The 13,398-nt window shown below is 39.1% G+C and overlaps 1 protein-coding gene across 2 annotated transcripts; it reads right to left on the bottom strand.

Annotated features, from left to right (window-relative positions):
• Positions 1 to 815: 815 nt before the first annotated feature.
• dnajb13 (DnaJ heat shock protein family (Hsp40) member B13) lies at positions 816 to 12,279 on the bottom strand. Of its 2 annotated transcripts, none has more exons than XM_003229780.4 (8): positions 12,074 to 12,279; positions 8,595 to 8,698; positions 7,220 to 7,381; positions 5,870 to 6,027; positions 4,919 to 5,032; positions 4,521 to 4,634; positions 2,641 to 2,717; positions 816 to 1,032 (listed from the first exon to the last, which is right to left on the bottom strand). In XM_003229780.4, the coding sequence occupies exons 1-8, from the start codon at positions 12,139 to 12,141 to the stop codon at positions 879 to 881; spliced, it is 951 nt and encodes a 316-aa protein (XP_003229828.1). In that variant the 5' UTR covers positions 12,142 to 12,279; the 3' UTR covers positions 816 to 878. The 2 variants fall into 2 exon arrangements, with proteins under 2 accessions (XP_003229828.1, XP_062830509.1); XM_062974439.1 differs by having other exon boundaries at positions 12,049 to 12,247.
• Positions 12,280 to 13,398: the final 1,119 nt, after the last annotated feature.

Raw genomic sequence — 13,398 nt, 5'->3', positions numbered from 1 at the left:
TGGCCTTTGTAAGCCGCATCGAGGCCTTCGGGAGATGCTAGCGGGGTACAAATAAAGTTTAATAATAATAATTTAATAATAATACCACCACTACATCAACAATTTCTCACCAACACCACCAGACAACGACACAGCAACACGTGGCCGGGCACAGCTAGTAAAATATAATATAGACATTCTTGAAAGGATTCACAGTTTGCTTATGGTGGTTTGTGATGACAACTACTGTACAGTAGATAATAATTTTTCATTTTTTAAAAAGTCAACCATAAATGTGAATTATAATACATCCCCTGAAAATAAGACCTAGTGCATCTCTGGGAGCAAAAATTAATATAAGACACTGTCTTATTTTCGGGGAAACAGGGTATGACAAGGCTTTCTTTTCCCAATTGATATAGAGGTGCTTTGCCATTGCCTTCCTCTCAGGCTGAGAGCATAACTTGTTCAAGATGACAAAACCAAGCAGATATTTGAACCTGAGTCTCAATCCAATACTAACACCATGGCAACATGCTGTCTGTCATAACCAAAGATGCCACATGTATTTCTAGGTAGTAACAACACTTTGTATGTGATTTGCCATTATTTGGAAGGGACACACCGTAGGATGGATAAGAGAGGCACAGAACCTGAACATTCCTGTCCAAGTGCCTCTAAATAATGTCATAATAACAAGAAAAGTAAAGTAACTTCACTTTTTACTCGTTACATGACTTCAAAACGTGGCCTCACTGGGTCCTATATAATGAATGATATTTCTCACAACTTCTTGCTTCCAAATTCTGGCCAACGGCAAGAGAAGAGAATGGATCTGGATAAAATAGATGGTCTTTATTTCTTATTTGGAGGTGAAATGAAGCAGAGGCAGGTCCTCCTCACGTCAGGAGGGCTTCCCGTAGGAGGTCCTTCTTGGCCGGGGTCAGCCTTGCGGGGAAGACGATGTCGAAGTACATGAAGAGGTCTCCTTTGCAGGTGGGGTTTTGGGACAGGGGCATCCCTTCTCCTGGCACAACCTTAAAGTATTTGGGGCTGAAAAGGCAGAAGAGGGTCATTGAACAAGCCTAAAAAATAAGCCCCTCTCTGAACTGGAGTAAATCTCATAACATTCGAGCAAGTTATCTAAAATTACAGCACTTCATTGCATAATAGTTGCTCTTTTTATCATTGTGACTCTTACGCAATGAATGAAATCTGCCTTTGATTCTCCAATTTAAAAATATATAAACTGGCCTATCTTCCAAGACAGGGGCAGGAAGGATGGTCCAGCCTCAAACAGACCTCTTTCTGGGTTGTTGTGAGTTTTCCGGGCTGTATGGCCTTGTTCCAGAAGCATTCTCTCCTGATGTTTCACCCACATCTATGGCAGGCAATGAAAGGTTGTGAGGTTGTATATTGCTGGACCACTCCAACAACCAATATGTCTGACTACACAGAGAAGCATGTGTACAATTTCAACAGAAAGGAGGAAACCATGAAAAATGAACAAAATCTGGCTACCACTATTTTAAAAACTCTAAAATCAGGACAGTAAATAAAGAACAATACTCAGTAGACAGGGGAATTGAAGGCATGAAACAATCAGGGCCAGCTAACACCTCCTAATAAGGGATCCCCCCAAACAGGAATCAGCCAGGCCTTGAAGCTGCAAGACTTTTCAATGCTAATCAAGGTGATTAATTGTGACATTCCCACTTGCCTCCAACAGACAAGAGTTCTTTCTCCCACCCTGGACATTATTCCACAGATATATAAACCTTCCTTGCTTAGTTTCCAACAGACCTCACAACCTCTCAGGATGCCTGCCATAGGTGTGGGGGAAACGTTAGGAGAGAATGCTTCTGGAACATGGCCATACAGCCCGAAAAATTCACGGCAACCCAGTGATTCTGGCCATTCAAGCCTTCGACAACAGATCTCTTTCTAACTGCCTTGCTAAGTAGTAAGGAGAAGGAAATATTCTCTCTTCCTTCTTTCTCCAAAAGCAAGGCAGTTTACAAAATCTGAAATGGAGCTCTTTGAAGAAAGGAGGGAGGAGCAGCCCTCCGGAGACTTTAATTTCAGTTTTTTAAAAACTGCCTTTGGAGAAAAAAGAAAAAAGCCCGAAACAGCTCTGTGACCATTATGCAAGGAACACAAAAATATCAGGTTTTGCTGCCCAAAAAATGGGAATGCAATTATTATTAAGTGGCGACTATTATGCAATGAAATACTACAAATGGCACCCCCTCCACTCTAGCAAATCTACATGGAGTGCTGTGACTGCAGGCCTCTGTGTAGCAGATTAGAGCTGATAAACATACAGAACTAGATTAAACTGAACCATTAACCACTCTTTGGATCTACCATAGCGTTGTCGAAGCTGTTGAAGCAATGGCTGTCTGTTAGAAAACACCTGAAGGGCTGAAGTTTGCTCATGCCTGGGTTACAAGTATGTAGCCAAACATCTTTGTGATACTCACTCAGCTTCACCAAGCACAGAATGGCCAGGAGTGGTGACACACAATACAGGTTCAGGGTTTAACTTACACCTGCATTCATCAATAGGGCCTGGCTGTTTCCAGGAGTTGTGAAAAGTGTTCAGTTGGTCTCCTTTGACTTCCAGCCAATCCCACCTCCCACTTCCTCGGCCACACTTACTGGACAATGTCGTTGATAGGGATGTTGAGCAGGCGCTCGTCCAGTGTACTCACGTCAATAGTGCACCCAATCAGAGCCTGCAAAACAGGAGGAGCAAGGGCTCAGGTGAGACTGCCACTCTGCAAACATTTCTGAGACAAGCAAGATCCTATATGTGTGCCTATGTAGCCCTGTGTTTTCCCACTGTGTTTCCATTCTGTAAATCAATTATTCTCAGTTAAACTCATCCATTTGCACTTTTTACAGACCCCAGAAACTACTACTGAATGCAAAGTCTGCATGTAGATAAATCCCACTGACTCTATGGCTCTTGAGTGGTACAGTAGAGTCTCACTTATCCAACATAAACGGGCCGGTAGAACGTTGGATAAGCAAAAATGTTGGATAATAAGGAGGAATTAAGGGAAAGCCTATTAAATGTCAAATTATGTTATGATTTTTCAAATCAAGCACCAAAACATCATGTTTTACAACAAATTGACAGAAAAAGCAGTTCAATACACAGTAACGTTAGGTAGTAATTACTATATTTATGAATTTAGCACCAAAACATCGCAATGTATTGAAAACATGGACTAAAAAAATTGGCTACTAACAAACTGACTACAAATAAAGATATAATTGCATAAAATGAACTTACAGTAACAACATTGTCAGAAATTAAATCCATAAAAAGTTCAATCCTTGCTGCCTCAAGAAACAGCTGTGGATCCGGGTGGGACACAAACTGTGTTGGATAATCCAGAAAGTTGGATAAGTGAATGTTGGATAAGTGAGACTCTACTGTACTAACAAGATTTGAACCTCCAGATCTTGATATCTGGAGCTTGCCATCATTCTCTCTTTGCTAAGGGACTGGTTTAAACAAAGTGGTTCATTGTGAGAGGTATTTCCCAAGCATTTTGCACCCACTCTGGGCCAATTTAGGGCTTTCAGATGCTTACAAATCCCACGTCTCATGGTGTTTTCCATCCCCGTCTCTCAAATTAGGACTGGGAGATTATGGCCCTATCTACACTACTATTATAATGTAGATTGTGAACTGGGTTACAAAACACCTGGAGGACCAAAGTTTGCCCATGCCTGATGTTGCTGGACTGCAATGCCTTCCAGCCCCAGATAGAATAGCCATGAGGGCCTATGAGAGTAGTGGTCTACAACACACGGAAGACATCATGTTATCCACCTGGTATAAAGAGATGGTTTCCTCTTGTTGTTGTTGTGTGCCTTCAAATTGTTTCCAACATAGGGCAACCTTAGGCAGCCCTACTACATTCAGGGTTTCCTGGGACTAGGAATATGAGACTTGCCTGATCCTAAAGATAAGAGTTATCCTTCTCCTGTTAATGCTGACATTTGTATATAGGATCCATTGGTCATTTGAACACTGGGGTGGGTTGGAGGAGAGGGACACAATTTGTGCACTCAGGAAAGAAATCTACCATATATACTCGAGTATAAGCCAACCCGAATATAAGCCGAGGCACCTAATTTTACCACAACAACTCAGAAAACTTATTGACTCGAGTATAAGACGAGAGTGGGAAATGCAGCAGGTATGGGTCAAATTCAAAAATAAAAAATAGATATTAATAAAATTGCATTATTTGAGGTAGCAGTAGGTTAAATGTTCTTGAATATTTATATAAAACTATAATTTAAGATAATAAGACTTTAATAAGATAAGACTGTCCGACTCTGAATACCTATACACTCAAGTATAAGCCAACTTGAATAAAAGCCGGCCAGGACCCTCACTCGAGTATAAGCCGAGGGGAGCTTTTTCAGCCCTTAAAAAGGGCTGAAAAACTAGGCTTATACTCGAGTATATACAGTATCTCTTTTTCAGGTGCACCACAGGTGTGAGACACTGCTCTGACCTTTCCCAGCGGGATCTTGGCCACATAGATCAGATTGTCCTCATCTCGCTTGAACCGGGGGTGGATCTTCTCCTTGACGATGAAGATGATGTCTGCCGGGATGATATTGGGGCCCTACAAAGAGGGCAGGAAGGAGGCCAGGGGTTGAGTCAGACAGGTGCCATCAGGGATATTCATTACATGCATTGAATTTCCCCCAGCTCATCAATCAAGACACAGCCCCATTCCTGGGGCAGGGAGAGGATAACAGTACAACTGTATGGTGGCAGAAGTTGACAGAAGGTTTAGAATAATTTTGGGAGGGCCACACAGTCTCTGACCCTCCCAGACATCTGACAGGGAGGTTAAGAGGTTTTAGCAGCCTTTCTGCCCCTCTGCCTTGGAAACCAGTTCATTACCTGGTCCCCTTCTTCTGGAAAGGTGATCCTGGTCCCTTGCTTCCACCCAGGCTGGACATCGATGGTGAGGATCTTGTCTTTAATGGTGGACGCGTGGCCATCTTCATTCATCACCTGGAGGGTTTAAAGAGCAAGCCTTTGTGTTTCTCATGAAGATGTGTTAGGAAGTCTCTTTCAGGTTTTAAAAAGCAGAAAAGGAGAGTGCCATGGGTTCAAATTACAGGAGAGGAGATTCCACCTGAACATTAGGAAGAACTTCCTGATTGTAAGAGCTGTTCAACAGTCTGCTTCGGAGTCTGGTGGAAGCTCCTTCTAAGGAGGCTTTTAAACAGAGGCTGGATGGCCATCTTTTGGGGTTGCTTTGATGGTGCTTTTCCTGCCTGGCAGAATGAGGTGGGACTGTATGGCCCCTGTGTTCTACTCCAACTCTAGGATTCTCTGAATTTAGATCAGGATGTGCAAGAGGTCATGCACAGAATCATGATAGTGGAGAGACAAGGGGGACACAGCCAGGAGGGATATTAATAATGTGAACCACAAAACCATACTGCGCTCTATGTATAGTAATGATAGGCCTATTTAGCTATGTACTAGAGACATGAAGGACCCCCTCTAGTAAATATAAATACGAGGGCACAAGGGCAAGAGTCTCCTAATGCATATTGGGCTTTACTGCTGTGTGCTGGCACTCCGAAGCTGGTTCTTGAGCTGCGTCAGGAGTGGCTGCATGGCAGGGGTTTGGACTAGATAGCCTTCGGAGTTTCTTCAAACTCTAAGGCAGGCATGGGCAAACTTGGGCCCTCCAGGTGTTTTGGACTTCAACTCCCACAATTCCCAACAGCCTACCGGCCATTGGGAATTGTGGGAGTTGAAATCCAAAAACACCTGGAGGGCCCAAGTTTGCCCATGCTTGCTTTAAGGTTTGCCCAACATTAGAGTTCCTTCTCTTACCCTGCGTGAAATCTTGATTTTTTTGGTGCACCCATAAAACAAATCTTCCAGGGAGAGGTAGAGATCTCGCTCGATGGGAGGGTCCTGCTTCTTCACTCCCCGCCCACGCAGGCCCCCAAAGGCCATGTTCACTTCCGCGCCTTCAGCCGTGTAGAATTCTGGAAGAAGAGGATGACGAACATGGGAAAACACAGAGGATGAAAATGCTTATCAGTCCTGAAACTAGCTTGGAATTTTTTTTCTAGGACGATTTCAAGAACCTGTCAGCCACCATCTATGTTATGAGCAGCGTGTGGTTGTGCAAATATTTTTATACTATTTCCGAAAAATAAGAGTCACTCTTTAAAAGGCAAGTGCATCACAGTATCTGATATGTCTTGTAAAATGAATGCAGTTTGAGCACACTTTAATTGCCGTGGCTCAATGCAAAGGAATTCTGGGATTTGGCAGAGAATAATAATAATAATACTTTATTTATAGCCCACCTATCTCCCTGGAGGGATTCAGGGTGGCTTACAACAAAATAAAACAGAGTAGCAAACATTGAATGCCAAGGATAACATAACAAATCAAACACAAGCTCAATAAAAATTATAAAAGGGACTTAAATTTATTTATTTATTTATTTCTATCATTTCTACCCCGCCCTTCTCACATTAAAACAGTTAAAACATTTAAATAGTATCATAATATATAATAAACAAAATTAAAACAGTGCAAAATGCTTTTGCCATTCATCCGCTAGATCTTGTACAAAAACTTTAATAAATAAATAAACAATACATAGTATAATCTGCACAATTACAACATATTAAATCCTGAAAAACTCTTAAAATTCGACTTTAAATTATTGAAGTGAAGATGGTAAACAGCAGATTAACGGAGTTATATATTCAACAGCTAGGCAAGGGTGCATATAAGGTGTCATTAGTCATTAGAGAAGGCCAAACACCTAGTAAAGCTACAGCTCCAATCATTCCATAGTACTGAGTCATGACAGTTAAAGTAGTGTCAAGCTGCATTAATTCTACAGTGTGGATGTACCCCCAGGTTTACCAACTCAATTTCTTCACAATCTCAATACCTCACAACCTCTAAGGATGCCTGCCATAGATGTGGGTGAAACGTCAGGAGAGAATACTTCTGGAACATGGCCATACAGCCCGGAAAACACACAAGAACCCTCAATTTCTTCAATTTCTTCAGGACACAGAGACCATCTGTAAGGTACCACCTGAATCCTGTCCTTCCTGCTATGGTAATGGCTGTGCCTGGACACCCACACAAATGTAGGAAATATCCCAATTTATTTAAGGAACTGTTTGAATAAAAAATAGGATGTGGGCATACCAGCAAAAGGGTTGTCTCCTCCAAAGAAATCCCGGAAGACTTTCTCGGGCCTTCCATGGAATACATAGCCTTCTGTCCAAGGGGTGTCAATCCCAAACTCCAGAGGAATCCCTCCTTTAAGGCCTTCTTCCGCAAATTTATCATAGACTCCTTTCTTCAGCGCTAAGGAACAAGGGGGAAAAGGAGAGAAGATGAGAGTGATTCCACGGGAATATGCATTAGACTGTTCTGGTTGAAAAGAAATAATAATAATAATAATAATAATAATAATAATAATAATAATAATAATAATAATAATGGACTCGGGGCGGCTGACACAGGGACAAGCCCGAACAACAACATAACACAGCATTACATGTCTAAAATTTAACACCAATTTAAAACACTCCAACAATAAACAAAAAAGACATAACAAGACAATTACTTTAAAACCTGAGCATCAATTTTGCACAAGGCAAAAAGGTGACTAGTACACTACACTATGTAACAAAATTTGGGGAGAAAACTGTTCGTGGTTTGCAAGTGTTATTTCCTGTTTAATTGTATGGCCCTAACTTCTAAAGTAGTTGTTCTACTCCAGAAACTTTGTTTTTGTGGCTGCCACAAACTAGGTTGCATAGGTTGAGGCCCCTTCAACACTGTGAATTATCTGCTTTGATAATCTGGATTATATGGCAGTGTAGAAGGGGCAAGAGACTCTTTGAAATACTCATTGAAAAAAACTATAGCAAATTGTGCTGCTGGATGTTCTGCAAAAACAGTTTAATAAACTTTTTCCATGTTTTCATGATAAAACCAATTAGGAAATACATTTATAACCCAAGAACAAAAATCATGTTAGACAGGGCCCTTCCACACAGCCACATAACTCAGAATATCAAGGCAGATAATCCACAATATCTGCTTTGAACTGGATTGTCGGACTCCACATTGCCATATAATCCAGTTCAATGTGGATTTTATAGAGCTGTTTGGAAGGGGTCATAGTGTCACTGACAAGGGTAGAAAAGATTCAAACCGCTTTGTTTTCATACACACATATAAACACACACATATACACATGTGAGCCTGTTCACTTTCATGCACTAAGGATGGGACTCAGGCCCCTTCTACACTACCAAATAAAATCCAGATTATCTGCTTTGAACTGGATTATATGGCAGTATAGACTCATATAATCCAGTTCAAAGCAGATAAAGTGGATTATCGTCTCTGATAATCTGGATTACATGGTAGTGTAGAAGGGGCCTCGGTTCGCTTTTCCAAAGTAAAATTCCCTACGTTCTCTAACCGTCCTGTTTCTACAACTGTAGGAAACCAGGTCTTCCTTTTCACCTATTAATATTAAATATTAAGAAGCACCGCCTCTACTCACGGTCGCTCAGGACATCGTAGGCTTCTGCAATTTGCTTGAACTTCTCCGCAGCCCAAGGCGCATCGTTCTTATAAGGGTGGTACTTCAACGCCAGTTTCCGATAACTGAGAAACAATACAGGGGAGCTACAGTCTTTTATCTCACTCTGTTTTCATTCCCCCGCAAAAAAACCTAACATTTAATGTCTTCTAAAGTACATTAATTGTTGTGGGTCAGAAAGCATCAATAAGTTAAGCTACACATACCCTTTCGTCCAATTAGAAAGTAGAACCTTAATAAAATGTTATGTCACAGCTATTTTATGTGAAGGAAGTTTGTGGGTTTTAAATTGCATTGTTCGTTTTTGTTTTAAGTAGTGAGCTACTTTGCATATTGCTAAAAAGATAAAAGCATTATATGGTCATCATCATGGAAAGCGCCTTAAATGTAAATTTAAATGTATAATTATGTATATTTTAATGTATATTCTTAATTTTATTGTAATTTTTAATCTTGATGGATTTTTAAATTTGATGAAAACTGTTTTTTGATGTGTATGTTTATATCGTAAGCCGCCCTGAGTCCCCTGATGGGTGAGAAAGGCGGGGTAGAAGTGATATAATAAATAAATAATAAATCATCATAACAGTTTAGGAGCCTACAAACCTTCCCCTCTTACAAGGTAATCCTAAGAAATTGAAATGCAAGGCTCAGGTGAAAATGAATCACATACTGATAAGTCAGTGTTGATTTTATTATTATGGATTTTACCTGAGATTTTTAAAATACCATTTACATTTAATTCTCTTTTAATGTTTGTATATATTTTTAGATGTTAAACTGTATCGAAATGCTTTTGATGTAAGCCGCTTTGAGTCTCCTTTGGGGAGAGAAAAATTATGTATATAAATAGTAGTACAGTAGAGTCTCACTTATCCAACACTCGCTTATCCAACGTTCTGGATTATCCAACGCATTTTTGTAGTCAATGTTTTCAATATATCATGATATTTTGGTGCTAAATTCATAAATACAGTAATTACTACATAGCATTACTGCGTATTGAACTACTTTTTCTGTCAAATTTGTTGTATAACATGATGTTTTGGTGCTTAATTTGTAATATCATAACCTAATTTGATGTTTAATAGGCTTTTCCTTAATCTCTCCTTATTATCCAACATATTCGCTTATCCAACATTCTGCCGGCCCGTTTATGTTGGATAAGTGAGACTCTACTGTATATGGAATATTATATGATGATTATTATTATATAATGCTTTTCTTTTACGAAGTTGGAGGCATTACTTTTCATTCAACCCTAGTTGAAAACTAATTAATTAATATTAGTATATATAATATATAATATTATATGATAATAATAATCCTATAATGCTTTTATCTGGAGTGATTACTACTATTGTTATAAAACACACACACACACACATAATGTATTATATGATGATAACCACATAATGCTTTTATCTGGGGAGATTGATATATATATATATATATACACACACACACACACACACACACACACACACCCTGTTTCCCTGAAAATAAGACATCCCCGAAAAATAAGACCTAGTAGAAGTTTTGCTGAATTGCTAAATAAAAGGCCTCCCCCAAAAGTAAGACCTAGCAAAGTCTTTGTTTGGAAGCATGCCCAGCGCCTGCCAAACAGAACACCAGAGCATGCAGGATTGGTAAATGTACATACCAGTTGTACATGGAAATAATAATAGTAACAAGAAATTCTTGATAGGATTCAGTTTGTCTGGTTATGCTGGTTTGTGATGCCAACTACTGTACAGTATATAATAAATGTTCAATTTTTTGTTCAACAATAAATGTGAATTCTTCTTCATAGAAAAATAAGACATCCCCTGAAAATAAGACCTAGCACATCTTTGGGAGCAAAAATTAATATGAGACACTGTCTTATTTTCGGGGAAACATGATATATATATATAGATAGATAGATTATGATTATATAACACTTTTATCTGGGGTGATTATTACTACTAATATATATAATAGAATACAAAAATGCATTGGATAATCCAGAACGTTGGATAAGTGAGACTCTACTGTATATTGTGATGATGATCATATAATGCTTTCATCTGGGGTGATTACTATTATATATATGTACAGTAGAGTCTCACTTATCCAACTTTCTGGATTATCCAACGCATTTTTGTAGTCAATGTTTTCAGTACATCGTGATATTTTGGTGCTAAATTCGTAAATACAGTAATTATTACTGCACATTGAACTACTTTTTCAATGTATATATATATATACAGTAGAGCAGGGGTCCCCAAACTAAGGCCCGGGGGCCGGATGCGGCCCTCCAAGGTCATTTACCTGGCCCCCGCCCTCATTTATAATATAATACTTTATATCAGATGTAATAATATAATATATTATGTATACATATGATATTGATAATATTATCATGTTATACAATGTAATACTAATAATAATACCATATAATGATATTAATTACATGTTATATATTACATATAATATTACAGTATAGTGGTATAGTTCAATATAGTAATATATGATGCTAATATTGTGCTATGCTAATAATATAATATATGGCATGTACATACAGCTGCTCTGAGTCCCCTTCGGGGTGAGAAGGGCGGGATATAAATGTAGTCAATAAATGTAGTAAATGAATAAATAAATCATTTTAGACTTAGGCTTGCCCAAAGTCTGAAATGACTTGAAGACACACAACAACAACAACAACAACAATCCTGATTAACTTGACTATCTCATTGGCCAGAAGCAGGCCCACACTTCCTATTGAAATCTTGATAGGTTTATGTTGGTTAAAATTGTTTTCATTTTTAAATATTTTATTGTTCTTTCATTATTGTTGTTTTGCACTACAAATAAGACATGTGCAGTGTGCATAGTGATTTGTTCGTATTTCTTTTTCAAAAGATAATTCGGCCCCTCAACAGTCTGAAGGATTGTGGACCGGCCCCCTACTTAAAAAGTTTGAGGACCCCTGCAGTAGAGTCTCACTTATCCAAGCTAAACGGGCCGGCAGAAGCTTGGATAAGTGAATATCTTGGATAATAAGGAGGGATTGAGGAAAAGCCTATTAAACATCAAATTAGGTTATGATTTTACAAATTAAGCACCAAAACATCATGTTATACAACAAATTTGACAGAAAAAGTAGTTCAATACGCAGTAATGTTATGTTGTAATTACTGTATTTATGAATTTAGCACCAAAATATCATGATATATTGAAAACATTGACTACAAAAATGGCTTGGATAATCCAGAAACTTGGATAAGCGAGACTCTACTGTATATATATAATATCTAATGAGACGATGTCTCTGCTCCTCTTAGATGTATTTAACGGAGGCCCCAAGCAGAGGATGCTGCCACCACCAGTGTTCTTCCCCTCAGTCTGGGGATGCTGGGAGCTGCAGTCCCACCCTGACTTCATATAGAGCCTCTCACGCCTTCTTGATGTCGGCATCCTTGGCGCTGCGGGTGAGCTCCAGCATGGCGTAGTAGTCTTGCCCCATCGCGGCCTCCTCCAACTCCTTTTCCCGGCTCGGGCCTACTCCGCCTGCCTCAGGCCTCCCGTTGCTAGGGACGCGGCCTTAGCAACAGCAGGCCAGGACGCCGCAAAGCATGGCGAGAGCAGCCTCTCGTTGCTATTGGTCGAGGATTGAAGGGGCGTGGCCTTAGCCTCTTCCTTGCCTCGCGTTGCTATGGTCCCTGCTAAAGGGGCGTGGCCCCAGTCTCCTAGCCTCCCGTTGCTATGGTCCCTGCTAAAGGGGCGTGCCCCAGTCTCCTAGCCTCCCGTTGCTATGGTCCCTGCTAAAGGGGCGTGGCCCCAGTCTCCTAGCCTCCCGTTGCTATGGTCCCTGCTAAAGGGGCGTGGCCCCAGTCTCCTAGCCTCCCGTTGCTATGGTCACGGGAAAAGGGGCGTGGCCTCAGTCAGAAGAAGGGCAAACCTTTTCTGAATGAATCTTGTAAATGAAATGCAATACTGTAGTATATAAAAATAAGGCAAATAAATATATTATAAATAAATAAAATAAAAATATTGTATTGCATAAAAACAACGCAAACAAATAATCTTATAGCTAATAAATAAATAAATATTATATGAACCAATGCAAATGAATATAAATATATTGGGTTGTTGTATGTCTTTCGGGCTGTGTGGCCATGTTCCAGAAGCATTCTCTCCTGACGTTTCGCCCACATCTATGGCAGGCATCCTCAGAAGATGAAGATGCCTGCCATAGATGTGGGCGAAACGTCAGGAGAGAATGCTTCTGGAACATGGCCACACAGCCCGAAAGACATACAACAACCCTGTGATCCCGGCCATGAAAGCCTTCGACAACACATAAATATATTGCATAAAATAATACAAATAAATATACTATAAATAAACAATATAAAATAAGATATTATATAAAATAAAAAATATGGTACTGCATAAAAACAATGCAAAGAAATAATCTTATAGCTAATAAATAAATATTATATAATACAAATAATTATACTATAAATAAACAATATAAAATATATTATATAAAACAAAATAAAAATATTGTACTGCATAAAAACAATGCAAACAAATAATCTTATAGCTAATAAATAAATATTATATAAACCAATGCAAATAAATATAAATATATAAAATATAAAATATGATAAAATATATAAAATATGATATTATATAACATAAAATAAAAATATTGTACTGCATAAAAACAACGCAAACAAATAATCTTATAGCTAATAAATAAATATTATATAAACCA

This window comes from Anolis carolinensis, chromosome 3, assembly GCF_035594765.1.
Source record: "Anolis carolinensis isolate JA03-04 chromosome 3, rAnoCar3.1.pri, whole genome shotgun sequence".
NCBI classification, from domain to species: domain Eukaryota; kingdom Metazoa; phylum Chordata; class Lepidosauria; order Squamata; family Dactyloidae; genus Anolis; species Anolis carolinensis.
Note: the sequence above shows the minus strand (reverse complement) of the source record. Positions and strands in the feature narration are given on the sequence as shown.

Excerpts from the sequence above, each read along its gene's own strand:
- dnajb13 (XM_003229780.4), bottom strand. The coding sequence starts at position 12,141 with ATGGGGCAAGACTACTACGCCATGCTGGAGCTCACCCGCAGCGCCAAG. Across the intron at positions 2,718-4,520 it reads CCAAGATCCCGCTGGGAAAG|GCTCTGATTGGGTGCACTAT; the intron begins GTCAGAGCAGTG and ends CCTGTTTTGCAG. Across the intron at positions 1,033-2,640 it reads CCTATCAACGACATTGTCCA|CCCCAAATACTTTAAGGTTG; the intron begins GTAAGTGTGGCC and ends CTGCCTTTTCAG.